This window comes from Manis javanica, chromosome 15, assembly GCF_040802235.1.
Source record: "Manis javanica isolate MJ-LG chromosome 15, MJ_LKY, whole genome shotgun sequence".
Lineage (NCBI taxonomy): Eukaryota > Metazoa > Chordata > Mammalia > Pholidota > Manidae > Manis > Manis javanica.
The window spans coordinates 20,743,619-20,759,292 of record NC_133170.1 but is presented as its reverse complement, the minus strand read 5'-3'; the positions used below and the strand labels follow the sequence as shown (position 1 = coordinate 20,759,292).

The following is a 15,674-nucleotide window of genomic DNA, read 5'->3' as shown; positions in this document are numbered from 1 at the left end:
AGAGACTGTGGTAAGGAAAACTACAATTCCCAGAATGCCGCAGTGCTACGGCGGCTGGAGGGGCCATTCCACGCGCAGGACTCCCCCCGCCTCCGGTCGGGCCTCTCTCCTGGGCGTGGGTAAACACACCCAGAGCCTGTCATGGAGCGGGAGGCAGCGGCGGCGGCGGCGAAGGGCGGCGTTCTTGGCCGCCTCCAGGGTCCGCTCTGCCATTCCTGAACTGGTCCCTGGCCCCCGGCCCCTGTGACTGTGGCATCAGGGAAGCCAACTGTTAGGCAAGAGGAGGCAGCAGTCAGAACCATATCCCCTTCTTCCCCCGGGGCGGGGGCCTGGCCGGGTCAGGCCGGCTGAGCCGGGGCAGGGCAGCGGGCGGGAGCGCCCGGCCAGCCGGCCTGTCTGCGAGATGGATGACAGTAAGGTAAGTCCTGTGGTTTGCACGCGCAGTTGCCGCCGCCGCCGCTGTCTGCTTACCGCTGAGTCCGGCCGCTGAGCCTCCGCTCTGTAGTCCCTGCCAACACCCAAGAAACACCTGCCTTAGACATCCTTGCGCGTCCAGTTCTTACCCTATGGTACCAGCCAGCAGTTCAGGGAGCTGCGGGGCTGCGTTTTCCAGAAAGGGCCTTCTCCTCTGGAAAGTTTTCAGTCCCAGGGCAAGCCTGTCTGTCAGCTTTTCCAGGTGGTGCAGACCCCACTCCTTGACTTGCCTCCCGAGATAAGTGAAGAAACCACTATGCTTTTTCGTTTTGCTTCCCTTTGCCACCTCCTAGCCTTCCACCAGGTTTGAGACCTTAACTAGGGCATCCTGAGCCACCCGTATTCCCCTTGACTGTTCCCCTTTCTTCCCTCAGGTTCCCTTACTCAATGCCCCATTCATATAATCAGTTCACTCCCCCTCTGAGCTATTTTCCTGTGGTTGGTTGGAACACTCTCTCCTGTTGCTATTCATCCAGAGCCTGGAATCTAACCTCCTCTAGGAAGTCTTCTCCAAGAAAAGTAGTGAATTCCTTCTTGTTAATCTATGTTAATATTCCATCACCATCCCGCGTTCCCAATCCAAAGCGCTTATCCCTTTGTAAGAAAACAACGTTCATTATACTTTTTTCATGTAGTTTATCTATGTATAACGTTTCTGTTTTTATAGCTGTCCAAATTAGTGTTTTCTAGTTTTATTTCATGAAGATAGGGACAGTCAGCTTATTGATCATCAATTTATTATGTTTTAAAATTAAGGAAATTATGTTTCCTTAGGAAATTATTATGTTTAGGAAATTAAGTTGTTTTTTTTAAGGGATCAGACTTCTAGAATTTGCCAGGTTTTGAAGAAGACATCACTCCTTCCCTATGCTTTCCAGAAGTCTTACCTTTCACAGCCTCTGGCATTCTGCACATGGTAGCTGTTTAGTTGCCTGTTTACCCTCCACCTAACCAGTAACACTTAGCTGCTGTCAAGTTTTTTAGTCGTCCTTAGATTGAAAAAATTTACAGCTGCTCCAAGCTGCCTGTGTTACTCTTCATGATCCTTCAATACCCCATTCCTGTTGCTGCAGAACGGCCTGAGCAAAGTGATAGACAGATGGGAAAGTCCACCTCAGTACTCTGGGATTGGGACTCACCCCCAGAGGAACAGTTTGCCTGTGATAACAGCAAATGCCTCCTAATAGGAAGTTGCATTTCCAAGAAGAAAGGGGGGTGGGCTTCTGAAACTTTTTCAGAAAATCATTCTCTGTAAAGGTCTTTGCTAGCTTGATCTTTCAGTGTTAATTTTGAAATTCTGAATACGGTATCCATTATCTTTTCCAGAAAACATTGCTTTGGCTGTTTAAAGATGCTAAAATACTGCTCTTTAATGTCACTAATTTGAAGTTCTCACAATATATTGTACATCATTTTCAGTTGTTTTCTCTCACATGTTTGAAATACTCAGTAATTTTCTCGGTTTTCAATAATGAGTCCAAGAAAAATGCATAGGATTTTGAGTTACTTACCTATAAAATTACATAAAAGTTATTTATAAAACTGATAAACTGTAGTGGGGATGTAAAAACTTAGTGTTTTTGCCTAAATGAGTGACATTACATTTGGAGTGGGGAGAATCCATAACATTTCCTGTAGGATTCACAGGTCAGCAAATTTAATTCAGTTCTCCTTCTTTATGTATTCATTTTTTATATGAGTATTTGGAAGCCAGCAGTTTCTTAAATTTTTAATGATTATGGAAAAGAAAATCCAATTCAGATGTCTCTGGTTGGACAGTGCCTCTGTGAATACATTACTTTCATTCTGAATACATGTCACAGTTGTGGATGAGTAATCTTTAAACGCCACCTACAGCAAGACTGAACTGCTCTTTCAGCAGTCAGGCAGTGTGAAAAGTCAGTCCTGCCTTTCTCTGTGCTCTTGTCTGTCAGTTCTGCAAAATTGTCCTTCTACATACATCCTCACATAAAATACAGTTTTCCCTTACCGTGGTGTGGGTGATAGGTTCTGTTTTCCCTGTAATAGGGAAGGTGGGGGTTGAGGTTTGGAAGTATGGCAGCTGTGCCAGTGAGAGCATAAAGGATGACAAACTGGCAGACAGCAAGACCAGTGCAACAGGAAGAGCGTGACATGGGCAGGAGCAACAGTTCCAGAGAGGCAGTATTTGAGTTAGCAGGTTAGGAAACGTGGTGTGAGGACTCCCTTTATAAAAATTCCATATTCTGAGTTGTTTTTGTCAGCAGTGATGAATGAGTTTGCCAAGAGTCTCCACATTCTGCCATCTAGCTTCCTAGAGTAGGAGCAGGACAGCTTTTAATGGAGGTGCTGCTTTGCTTTCCAAGCATCAGGCAATGTGCCTAATACAGCATAGAGTACCAGGTAATAGTGATTGAACTGAACTAGAGCATAGTGGTGGGCTTTATTAATCTGTGTGTTCCACTAAGCCAACAGCCAGAGTATGCAGACCATAACAAGTAGGAAAAATAAAGTATGATATAGATTGAGCATCTAAAAGTGGGGGCATGGGAAAGTGCTCAGTAGCAGAGCTCAAATACCGACTGAGTAGATCTCTGTTAGGCTAGTTGAGAAGGAAAAAAATCCTAGCTAAGTTATTTCACCTTTCTGAGCTTCCATTTTATTTATTAAGTGGTCAATACCTTCTTCACAGGCTTTGTTGAGGATTGAGGTAATGCATTATTATAAAGCATCACGTTCAGAATCTAACACATAGCGGGCACTTAAAAAAAGCTTGTCATTATTATATTACCTAGCAGTGATTTCTTTGGCCCTCAGCACAGTGCAGGAAGCACCTGGGATGCTCATTTAGTAGTTGGTGAGTGTGCACTGTTGCATAACATTAGCAGCCCTGTTGACACCTGTACTACCCTTTGCTGCTAACTATGCCTCAAATGGGAAGGGGCTAGTGGGATGGGACATGAACCTAAGCTGTCAGACTGTGTGAAAAAGATATTCACCCCAGCCCACCTGGAGAGAATAAAATAAAGTGCTTGTTTGATGAAAGCCTCTTCTCTTTGACCTGCTGCATTCAGTTACAAAGAGAATTGAAATGTGTTTCTTTAGAGGCTTTGATCATAGACAGAAGGTTCTTATTTAAATTTGACATTTAGGTTTATTGAGTGAATGAATGAGTAAATTGAAATATCCTAGACCAGATGTGTTCCTGCCACAGACTGTAAGCTGGTAAAAGACTGCAATACTGTATTGCCCAGTCTGACAGTTTAGGGTATTACGTTACAGTTGAGGTTCTGATGAGAAAATGGGCCAGTCACTGGCCACAATGTGCTAATATGCCATTGTCCTCTACACTTCCTTTCCACCTGTACTATACATGATTTTCTGAAATCCTTACTGCTTACATATAAAGACAAGGTCTTCTGTTCCATTCAGTTCTTCTGAGTAGTGCTGGTTCTTGCAAAACTTTCTACATAGCAAAAAAAATCTGTTTGACATTTCCAGACCTGTCCTTCCACCCCTGAAGTCCCTCCTGTTGGCCCCTTTCCCATCCTTTGCTACAGTTGGAGCTACCCTCCTTGGGCAGTGACACAAAGTTCAGACATTTTTTGCTTTTTCTTCATCCTACTCCATCAGTGCTTTCCACGAGAACAAAACAAGAGCCAGCTCAACTACTAAACAAATCTCTGACAGTTGATATTAATGTTTCAGTGTGCTTTCCTTTCCTGTCTAGGTTATATGCACATTTTAACAGGGTACCTGTAAAGGTAGTTTAAGGAGTAATTTCATTAGTATAGAAACCAGTTGAACTAAGTTTAAATAACCTTTTCAAAATGTTTTGCTCTTTAAGGTTTTCAGAAAAGTTCGGTTTACTTATTCATTAATTCATCAGACATTCATTGGGTACTTAATGTCTACCAGACATTGTGCTAGATAGTAGAGATACAGAAATGAATAAGATTTTGTAATATTCTTGGAAGCTTACATTTCAATGGACTAGGGACACATACAGAAAAATAATGACAATACAGTGAGGGAGAAAAGAGGACAATAGAGGCAAGGTGCTATTGGGGCACTGCGAATGGATGGATGCCTCACTGGATATGTCAGACATGGGTTCACACAGTAGAAATCTATCTGTAAGAAGGAATAGGAGTGTCCCAGAAAATGGAAGTGGGGCCTACCCTGTACTAAAGCATATTGCACTGGAAAATAAGTATTTGGTACAAGCTAGAGTAGAAATTGGCAATTTTTCTGTAAAGGACCAGATAGTAAATATTTGCAGGCTATGTGACCTCTGTTGCAGTTACTCAACCCTGCCATTGCAGCACCAGTGCAACCAGAGGCGGAATGTAACAAATAAGTGTGGCTGTTTTCCAATAAAACTTCATTTACCAAATCAGGTAACTGACTAGCTTTGGCTTGCTAGCAGGGCTGTAGTTTGCTGACTGCTGAGCTAGAGCATAAGGCACAAGTAAAGGTGTGGGCAGAAATACCGATAGAGAAGAGGGGGCCAGATCATGATATGCCTAGCAAGTTAAATTAAGAAGCTTGGGTCAGTAATTTTCAAAATGTGGAATAAAGGAGACACCTGCTGAATCAGAATCTTTGGGAATGGGGACCAGGAATTTGAATTTTAATAGGCTCCCCAGTTGAGTGGCTCATATGCTTACTGAAGTTTGAAAACCAAGGCTGTAGACACTGGGGAGCCATTGAAGGATTGTAAAGCAACAGTGACACAAATGTTTGTGTTTTTGAAGAAAAAAATGCTAATTGCTATATGAAGAATGGATTAGGGTAAAGATGTAGGAACTTGGACAAGACTAGAGGCAAATGGTCCAGAAGACATGGATTTTGGCATATAATTAGAGTTCAAATCTCATTTCCACCGCTTTCAAGTGATTACAGTTTTGGACAGATTATTTATTGTCTTTAGAACTGAATTTCTTCACTTATAAATTGGGTGTATTGGTAAAATTTTATTGAATTATTGTGAGAATTAAATGTCATATATATAAGCCTATATCAAAAGAACTTAGTACATAATGGGTACTCAGTAAATGCTGATTCTTTCTGGCTCTTCACCAGCTTTGTTAGATTGCTCAGGAGAAAGACCTGAATTGCAGACCACGTTAGAGAATATATGACACTATAGGTTGTGGTTGATGCAGCATGCATACGATTCTTCAAAGATGAAGAACATGGGCAAGAGAGAGCAAAAGAGACAGCACCTTGGGAAACTAAAATGAACAGAAGAAGCTGAGGTATAAGACTCAGCAAAATAAACTGAAAGGAGAGACTAGTGATATGGGAGAACCAGAAAAAAGGACACTTAAATCTAAGGTAAGAGAGAACTTTAGAGAGGAGACTTAGTTTGCAATGTGAGATGCTACAAAAATGTCAACTAAAGTAAGTAATGAAGAACTATCAGTTGGATTTGGGAAATAAAGAGATTGTTTATAAATGTAGAAAGAGAAATATCCATAGGGCACAAGCCAAAATGTTGCTATTGAAGAAGAGGTGGTAGAAAAGAAGGAAAGAGTTAAGTATAGACCACTCAGTATACAGGAGTCAGTTTTGTAAGTTTCAGGTATTGCTAAAATATATGTAGCATTACATTTAGCTTTAAGCAGTAATAGCTGGGCAAGGTCAGGAGGCATAGGGATTGGCAGAGGAGAGGCTGGAGTTACCTCTTATTTCAGAGATGCCTACTTCTTCCTGCTTTGACTAGAAAAATTGACATTATCAGCAGGAAGATGTGTTTAGACTTTCTCTCTTTCTGAAAATCTGGTAATAAAAGAAGAGCAAAAGCCTAACCCACAGCTGTGAAGGAAGTTATGGGAGCCTTAACACCAAATGAAAATGCAGCCGCTTCTGTTTTCTTTAAAGTGGTAAAGAACAGTGGCTGGGCACATTCTTATCTATCTTGTTTTTCTTTAATCAGTTGTAGGTAACTTTTCATTTTATGTTTTTAAAAGTAAAGTGAAACAAGCCCTCTGGTTATTTTCCTTTTTAGCTGGGGCTGATGCCAACACTTCATGTAAATGCAGTAATTTTCTTAGACTTAACAACTTGAAACTTTGATGAGTTGCCTTAAGACTTAAAGCATTAGAAGGTAAATAAGTACAAAAAAAGTGGTAAAATAATAAAAGTTCTTAATTGGTTTTTCAGATTTTATATCCCTTATGAAGGAGCACTTTTTAAACACAGTTTATAAGTTGGTGGTGGTAGTGACATCATTTTAAATCAATTTCAGAATATTGCTACTTTTTTTGCTTTTATTCATTCAGTTGTCGCCTATTAATAATTGCCTCTTAAATGCCTGGCTCTGGGCTGGATACGATGGAGGATGCAGAAGAAGTAGAAAACACAGCTTCTAAGGAGCTCACACAACTTGGAAGAGATAGAACTTAAATCTGTGAGGCCACTAAAAAAACATTATGACATAGATTCAGTGTGATATCAACTGCAGAGATTTGGAAAAGAAAAATGTATGAGCAGAGGGTGATTGTCAGAAAGAGCTTCAGAGAAAGAGGGCTAGAGCTGATGCAAAGAACACATAGTATTTGTCATTTTGGTTGGTAGGGGGATGGAAACGGAACTGGAAACGGAACGTTCAGAGAAATGATGAGTATAGGTAGGGATGCTGGGGATGCGGGGAGGTCCCTAAGGGGACTGGCATGATATGATACAGAGGGTGTTTTTAGGGAATGATGAAAGAGAAGATTGACCTGGTGAGCAGGAGATTGGATGTATTGAGTTGAATGGGTGGCCTTTAAAAACACATATCCAAGTCCTAATCCCTGGATCCTGTGAATATTACCTTATATGGCAAAAAAAATGTGGTTAAGATAAGGATTTTCAGAGGAAGAGTTTATCCTGGATTATCCAGGTGGGTCCTAATCCAATAACAAGTGTCCTCATAAGAGTGAGGCAGAGGGAGATTTGACAGACAAATGTGGAGGCAGTGTGACCACAGAGGCAGAGATTGGGTGGACACAGCCAGGAATCAAGGAATGCTGACAGCCACCAGAAGCTGGAAGAGGCAAAGGATGGATCTCCCCTAGGACATCTAGGGAGAGTGCAGCCCTGCCAAACGTCTGGCCTCCAGCACAGAAGGAATGAATTTTGCCTGTTTTAAGCCACCAAGTTTGAGGTAATTGTTACAGCAGCCACAGGAAACTAATATACTGGATATGGTGACTGAGTAAGCACTTCTCAGCCAGATCTCTTCTCTTGGGCTGGAGAATGACATGGCCAAAAGGCTGTTAATGTTTATTCTTTCTATAAAGATCAGGTATTACTTTTTTACTATGAAGAAAAATACACTAAAGTTATTTTATTTTATTTTATTTTATTTGTAATAGTTTTTTAAATTAGTTTTACACAAATAAGTAAAAAACAATTTTAAGTAAGTGGTGGTCCAAGAGATGAGGAATTCAGCCTGACTCATGTCAGTTCAGTATTTATAACAGCAAATACAGAGGATTTGTTAAAGAAAGAAACATACTTAATATCCATAAAGTATCTATGATAGTGTCTGGCCTTAATAAATATTATCTATATGATAGACAGCAATAGTCTTATTTGTGTTGGTAAAAAAATGCCTCAGGAAGAAGATAAAAGAAAAGAAAAAAATCCAACACATTACACTTCTCAGCCTGATATTCTTCAATATCACGCCTCCTGCTTAAGGATTTTGATGTTGCTCCATCAGGCCACCTCCCATAGTTCAGATTCAGGCTCATGACAGTTGCATCATGACAAGATTTGGAATATTGTTATGCAGCTACAGTAGTCCTGTTGTTTCTTGTAGTTCCTGATCTTCTTATTCCAATGATGACATTTTGCTTCTGGAGCTTTTCATAATTCTAGTCTCAGGTAGCAGATGCCAGTCATATGTTGCTGGTTTTGTTTTGTTTTGCTTTATTTTTTTCCAAAACACCCCACTTGCTCTCCAGCCTCAGACTTCAAGAAGGCAATCTGAGTTACCTCCAAAGATTTTTAAGTGAATATATACTCAAAAAAAATCTTTCAAAGTTTTTTTCACAGTTGTTGTACCAGTTTACAATTCTACAATAAATGTAAGAGTTCCAGTTGATTTGCATTTTTATATGGACAATTTAAATTTTTTTTTTTGAGAGGGCATCTCATTTATCAATCAAATGGTTGTTAACAACAATAAAATTCTGTATAGGGGGGTCAATGCCGAATGCACAATCATTAATCCATCTCAAGCCTTATTCTCATCAGTCTCCAATCTTCTGAAGCATAACGAACAAGTTCTTACATGGTGAACGAATTCTTACATAGTGAGTAAGTTCTTACATGGTGAACAGTACAAAGGGCAGTCATCACAGAAACTTTCGGTTTTGATCACGCATTATGAACTATAAACAATCAGGTCAAATATGAATATTCGTTTGATTTTTATACTTGATTTATATGTGGATCCCACATTTCTCCCTTTATTATTATTATTATTTTTATTTTTAATAAAATGCTGAAGTGGTAGGTAGATGCAAGATAAAGTTAGAAAACATAGTTTAGTGTTGTAAGAGAGCAATTGTAGATGATCAGGTGTGTGCTTGTAGACTATGTGCTGGTCTGAGCTAGACAAGGGCAATAAAACATCCACGGATGCAGAAGATTTCTCTCAAAACAGGGGGGGGGTGAGGTTCTAAGCTTCACCACTGTTGTTCCCCGATTTCTCATTTCTCACCTGATGGCCCCCCTGCGACTGTGCCTGTCTTAGGTTGTTCCTCCCTTGAGGAATCTTACCCGTCTCTGACTAACCAGTCATCTTCCGGGGCCATACAGGGAAATGTAAAGTTGGTAAGTGAGAGAGAAGCCATATTGTTTGAAAAGGTTAGCTTTTTACTTCTTTGCATATTTATGCCCTGTGGCTTCTATGCCCAGCATTTGTCTTGAGGTGTCTTTACCGCCTGGAGGAATTATGATACTCGGTAAATTCGATATGAGGCACGAATTCTATTTAAGGGTTGTAATTAGGAAGGAAGAAGAAAAGCTATAGAGGTAACATATGGAAGAAAACATGGTAGGATTGATTATTTCTTTGACATATCTTCTTGTAGAGTACCTTAAGCATGTATAGGTTTTAAACTACTAACTAACTTGTGCACACATATTAACATAATAGGAATACGGTGACATAAACAAAGCAAATCTATAATTACCAGCCATCTCCAGTGAAGCCAAGAAAACCATTTAGGCACCCTAGGCATTTGTGAAAATTTGTCTATGATATGATGGATATTGTCCAACTGTACTTGAACAGTCTGAGAGAAATCAGACAAATTAAAGCAACCCATTTCTGGGATCTGTTCACATCCCATATGTTCTTTTAACCATAGATAGTCTATAGTCATAAGATTTTGGAGTGCTACAACTTGCACCCCTCCCAACTCCTGGTTGAGTTCCAACAGTACAGATCCAGTCAAATTCGTTGTCTCACTGTATGCACATGCCAGCCTAGACATTTCCCTCCTCATTCCAATGGCAAGTCCAGGAAACGGTGGGGTGGACGCAGCCACAGCCGCAGCATCACCCCTGTGGAGGCTTTTTGATGATCATCCCCCAGCACGAGTCCTCCAAAGTACACTAAAGTTATTTTAACAAGCTGAAAAGAAAGGTTAGTTGACAGCTCTTTGCAGGATGAATTAACTAGGGAAGTGGGAGTAGAAAAGCACAGGTGGTAGGGAGACCCATTGTGATCCAGTTGTAATTGTGAGTAGGGCCCTGACTAAAGTATGTAGTAGGAATAGAGAGAAAAAGGTAAATCAGAGATTATATAAAGGAAAAAATTGGTATGACAAATGGGTAGACATGGAGAGTCGCAATAGTAGAGTGAAATTGCGAGGAAGCATAAGGTGAAAAGGTTTGCTAACCTCACCAGCGCCCTGCATCAAGTGCCTAATGTCATAGTGAGTTGGATTAAATGAATAACTATATAGCATTAATATAGCAGTACATATAAAGTACCCGCCAGTTTTAGAGCCTTTTTAGGGAATTACAGTTGATCTTGCACAACTCAGGGGTTGAGGCTGCCCCCCTGCACAAAAATTATGTGTATAACTTTTGACTCCCCCCAAAACTTGACTACTAATAGCCTACTGTTGCCTGGAAAACTTATGGATGATATAAACAGTCGATTAACATAGATTTTATGTGTTAAATGTATTATATACCATATTGATGTAAATGGAGTCATATAGTATGTGGCCTGCTGTGTTTAGAGTAATGTTTTCAATGTTCATCCATATCAGTACTTCATTCCTTTCTGTGCCCCTCAGTAATGTCCCTTGTTACACATACAGCACACTTGTTAACCATTCACCAGTTGATGGACATTTGGGTTATTTTCCCTTTTCAGCTATCATGAATAATAGTGTTATGGACGTTTGTATACAAGTTCTTATGTAGACACATGTTTTCATTTCTTTTTAAGATATACTTAGGAGTAGAATTGCTGGGTCATATGGTAATTGTACGTTTAGTATTTTGGGGGAACTGCCAGACTGCTTTCCAAAGCAGCCACTATTTTATATTCCTACTCTGTGTGAGGGTTCCATATCTCCACATCTATACCAACATTTGTTACTAGCTTTCTTTTTTATTATATAGTCATCCTAGTGGATATAGAGTGGTATCTCATGGTTTTGAGCCACATTTTGCTAATGATGCTGAGCACTTTTTCATACGCATATTGGTTATTTATCTTCCTTAGAGAAATGTCTGTTCAAATACTTGTCTTCATTTTAATTAGATTTATTTGCCTTTTTATCATTAAATTGTAAGAGTTGTTTATATGTTCTGGATATAAGTCCCTTATGTGTATGGTTTATCAATATTTTCTCCCTATTCTGTGGGTTGTCCTTCACTTTGATAGTGTCCTTTGAAGCACAAAATTCTTTTGTGAAATCCAATTTATTTTTTCTTTTGTTGCTTATGTTTCTGGTGTCATACCTAAAATACCATTGCCTAATCCAAGGTCACAAAGATTTATTCCTGTTTCCCTCTAATAGTTTTATAGTTGTAGCTCTTAGATTTAGGCCTTTGTTCTATTCTGAGTTAATTTTTGTATATGGTATGTTGTAGGAGTCCAGCTTAATTCTTTTGCTGTGGGTAGCCAGTTGTCCCAGCACCATTTATTGAAAAGGCAACTCTTTCCTCATTTCTGTATTGTTTTGGCACGTTGTTGAAAATGAATTGACCATAACGTAAGGGTTTATTTCTGGATTCTCAATTCTTCTCATTGATCTGTATGTCTGTCCTTGTGCCAGTACCACACTATACCACACTATATTGATTACTATTGCTTTCTAATAAGTTTTGAAATCAGAAAGTGTGATCCCTCCACCTATGTTCTTTTTCAAGATTGTTTTGGCTATTCTGGGTCCCTTGTATTCCCATAGGAATTTGGGATTATCTTCTCAGTTTCTGCAAAAAGGCATCTGGGATTTTGATGGGATTGCATTGAATCTGTAGATCAATTTGGGGAGTATTGTCATCTTGAAAATATTAATTCTTCCAATCCATAACATGGAATGTCTATCTTTTCATTAGATCCTCTTTAATTTCTTACAATGATGTATTGTGGTTTTCAATGTATAAATCTTGCACTTTTGTTAAATTTATTCCTAAGTATTTTATTCTTTTTGATGCTATTCTAAATGGAATGTTTTCATAATTTCATTTGCAGAGAGCTTATTATATATAGAAACACAACTGATTTTTGTATATTGATCTTGTGTCTTGCAATCTTGGTCAACTCATTTATAAGCTCTAATCGTTTTTTTTGTGGATTCCTTAGGATTTTCTGTCTATAAGATAGTATCATCCTCAAATAGAAATAGTTTTACTTTTTCCTTCCCACTCTAAATGCCTTTTCATTCTTTTTCCTGCTAATTGCTGTGGCTAGAACCTCCAGTACAATGTTGAATAGAAGTGATGAGAGAAGACAAGATCCTTGTTTTTTTGTTGTATTTCCTGATCTTCCATTTTTCATCTTTAAGTATGATATTAACTGTAGGTTTTTCATAGATGCCCTTTATCAGGTTAAGGATGTTCCCTTCTATTCCTAGTTTGTCAAATAGTTTTTTTTGTCATGTAAGGGTGTTGGATTTTGTCAGGTGCTTTTCCCAAATGTATTGAGGATGAACATGTCATTTTTTGTCCTTTTTTCCTATTGATGTGGTATATTATAATAATTGATACTCAGTTGTTAAACCAACCTTTATTCCTGGGACAAACTGCATGTAGTCATGGTGTGTAATTCTCTTTTATGTTGTTAGGTTCTGTCTGCTGGTATTTTATTGAGGATTTTTGCATCTATATTCACAAGACACATTTTTCTATAGTCTTATATCTTTGGTTTTGGTATCAGCCTAATATTGCCTCATAGAAGAATTGGGAAAAGTTCTTTACTCTTCTGTTGTTTTGCAAGAGTTTGTAGAAAATCAGTGTTAAGTCTTTAACTATTTGGGAGAACTCACTGGTGAAGTTACCTGGACCTGGCTTTTCTTTGTGGGAAAATATTTAATTACTAATTCAATCTTTTTGTTATAGGCTCTTCAGATTTTCTATTTCTTCTCCAGTCAGTTTTGCTATTTTGTGTCTTTCTAGGAGTTTGTCCATTTCATCTAGATTTTGGCATACAATTTTTTCATAGTATTCCTGTGCAACAACTTTTATTTCTGTAAATTTCATAGAGATATCCTGAACTAAAATTAAAATTCAGTCTTGATTTTGGTATTTTGAATGCTTTTTCTTGGCCAGTCTAGCTAGTGGTTTGTGAATTTTGTTGAACTTTTTAAAGAACCAACTTTAGGTTTCATTGATTTTTCTCTGTTGTTTTTCTCCATTTTATTTATCTCTGCTCTGATATTATTTTCTTCCATCTGCTTGCTGTGGGTTTCATTGTTCTTTTTCTGATTTCTTAAGGAGAAAATTAGGTTATTATTTTAAAAGCCTTTTTCTTGTTTAGTGTAGGTGTTTACAGCTCCCTCTGAGCACCACTTTAGTGGCATCTCATAAAGTTTGGGTGTGTTTTCCTTTTAATTGATTTCAAAGTATTTTTCTAATTTTCTTTGTGATCTCTTCTTTGACCTATTGGTTACTTAGGAATGTCTTTTGTTTTTTATCTGTCATATTTATTAAGTACTTACTACTGTATACTAAGATAGGATTATGTGATGAAGTCCCTGCTGCTTACTTTCTAAAAATCATGACATCTAATTTTAGCTGCTCTCAAAGAAGAAAGTGTTAAAAACAAGTAGTTAACAGAAAAGAAGGACCTTCATTCTTATAAGCAGACTTTAACATTTAATAACATATAATAAAGATAGACCTGGTATTGCAGAGGCCCTACTGAAGTCTAATCTAATATCCTACTTCTGTGAAATAAGCTCTCTGTGGAAAGTAAGAAAAAATCCAGTGGCTAGCAGGTTTCTTTTCTTAGTGCTGGTGGGTAGGAAGACAGGTCTTCCGAGTGTTTCCCTTACAGCCTTCTATCCTCAGCTCACAAATGTGTTTTGGGCAGGAAATAGGGGTAAAATGGATAATGGATAAAGAGGTACACTGTTGTAAAAGAGAGCCAGTTAAGTTTTCATGTGGGTCTATGTCAGTGGAAATAAAATTAGAACAGAAAAAAAGGTAAATATTTGGGTTATTTTCATAGTTTTTTTGGAATTTGTGTTGGTCGTAGAAATCAGTACTTTTATTTAGCCACATTAATGTGCTTCCTCATAGAAGAAATAGAAGAGAGCAGTGACAACATAATTATCATTCAGTTTGTGAAAACTTAATGAAATATTGGTAAGAATGATTTTTGGCCCAGAGATATTTAAGGAATTTGCGAGGTTGATGTCAGTTTTAGTTTCTGGTTCCTTATTTCTAATTAACTTCCCCTATCTGTCCACTGATCTTTATGGCTTATGAAACATGTGAAGCTCAGTTGTTAAGGTAAGTAATATACTAACCTACATTTGTATAAATACCTCTTTCATTACAAAGTGCTCTTATACATCATTATCCTTAAGATTCACAGTAATCCTATGATGTACTTGATTCATTTGAAAACTGATACACTAGTCAGATTTTAGCTGGCACGAAAAGCTAAAATTTCACTCTACCACTGAGGAAAAATTAAACTAAAGAAGTGGTGGTTATGTGGTTTTAAATGTAACTTCACAAGAGATAACCTAAAATACAGGAACCCTGGATTTGTTTACTGTGCCTTTCTAGTAAAAAAAAAAAAGAATAGTTCCAATTTATATTGCTACCATGAAAACTAAACAAAGGTTTATAACTTCTGTTTGATTTTTATGACTGTGCTAGATTTGTTTCAAAAGTCAGTGAAGTCTGTGGAATACATTGTGTCCTCTTGCTGGCTTCTCAAAGGCAGCCACTCCTAAATTAATTAAAAACAAGAATATATGAGGTATTAGATTATAGTGTTATGTGATTGATGACTCATTTTACTAAAGAATAGATGGGATTACCATTTCACTTATAGGTGTGAATTTATGCTATAAATATATTGCTTTTTAAGAAGTATAGTAATAACAAATGTACTTTGTTTTAAATGTAGGGTGATTTCAAAATATTTTATTAAAATTGTATAATTGATGTGATAACAAGCATAATTTAAAATTTGACCCATAGTAATATTTGGTTCAACTAGTTATCCTCCAATTGCTAATAAAATATTTGACTCTGAAGAAAAGTTTCCTGAGGTATATATTATATAAAAAGATGATGAAAAGCTTTAAAAGACCAGTTTTGGGTAAGTTGTAATTAATTTGGGAGTAGTACTGAAGCAGCGAGCTTTTAAGATGGTGATGAAAAGGAAAGGTTTTTTTTCTCCTAGAGCCTTGGAGTATTCAGTCTCATTTCAGAGGCACCCTGTAAAATGCTAGATGCAATGGTTAGCCATCATGTTATGACAAAAGGTCTGGTAAATGTGGCTGATTTCACAAAGTTTGGTTTTGCTGACTTAACCATTATACTTAGTAATCATCTTATCTTATATGCTCCTGGGCATTGTTGGTATGTGACTAATAGTGATCTCAAACAAACTGAGTTTTTATATCCAAATGAATATTGATCCTTTGAGTTTTGTTACCTAGAAAGACTGCTATATTTATTCCAGTGATCTGTGAGTGTTTGAGTCTTGCATCCTCTCTTTTAGAATTGCTTTTAAA

The 15,674-nt window shown here is 38.0% G+C and overlaps 1 protein-coding gene across 1 annotated transcript in view; it reads left to right on the top strand.

The window, feature by feature from the left end:
* The first annotated feature begins 89 nt into the window (after positions 1-89).
* Positions 90-15,674, top strand: part of CREBL2 (cAMP responsive element binding protein like 2) — a 31,401-nt gene continuing 15,816 nt past the window's right edge. The window contains exon 1 of the mRNA XM_017651281.3: positions 90-418. Coding sequence (XP_017506770.1) covers positions 404-418 — 15 coding nt within the window. The 5' untranslated portion in view covers positions 90-403. The remainder of the gene's footprint in view (positions 419-15,674) is intronic.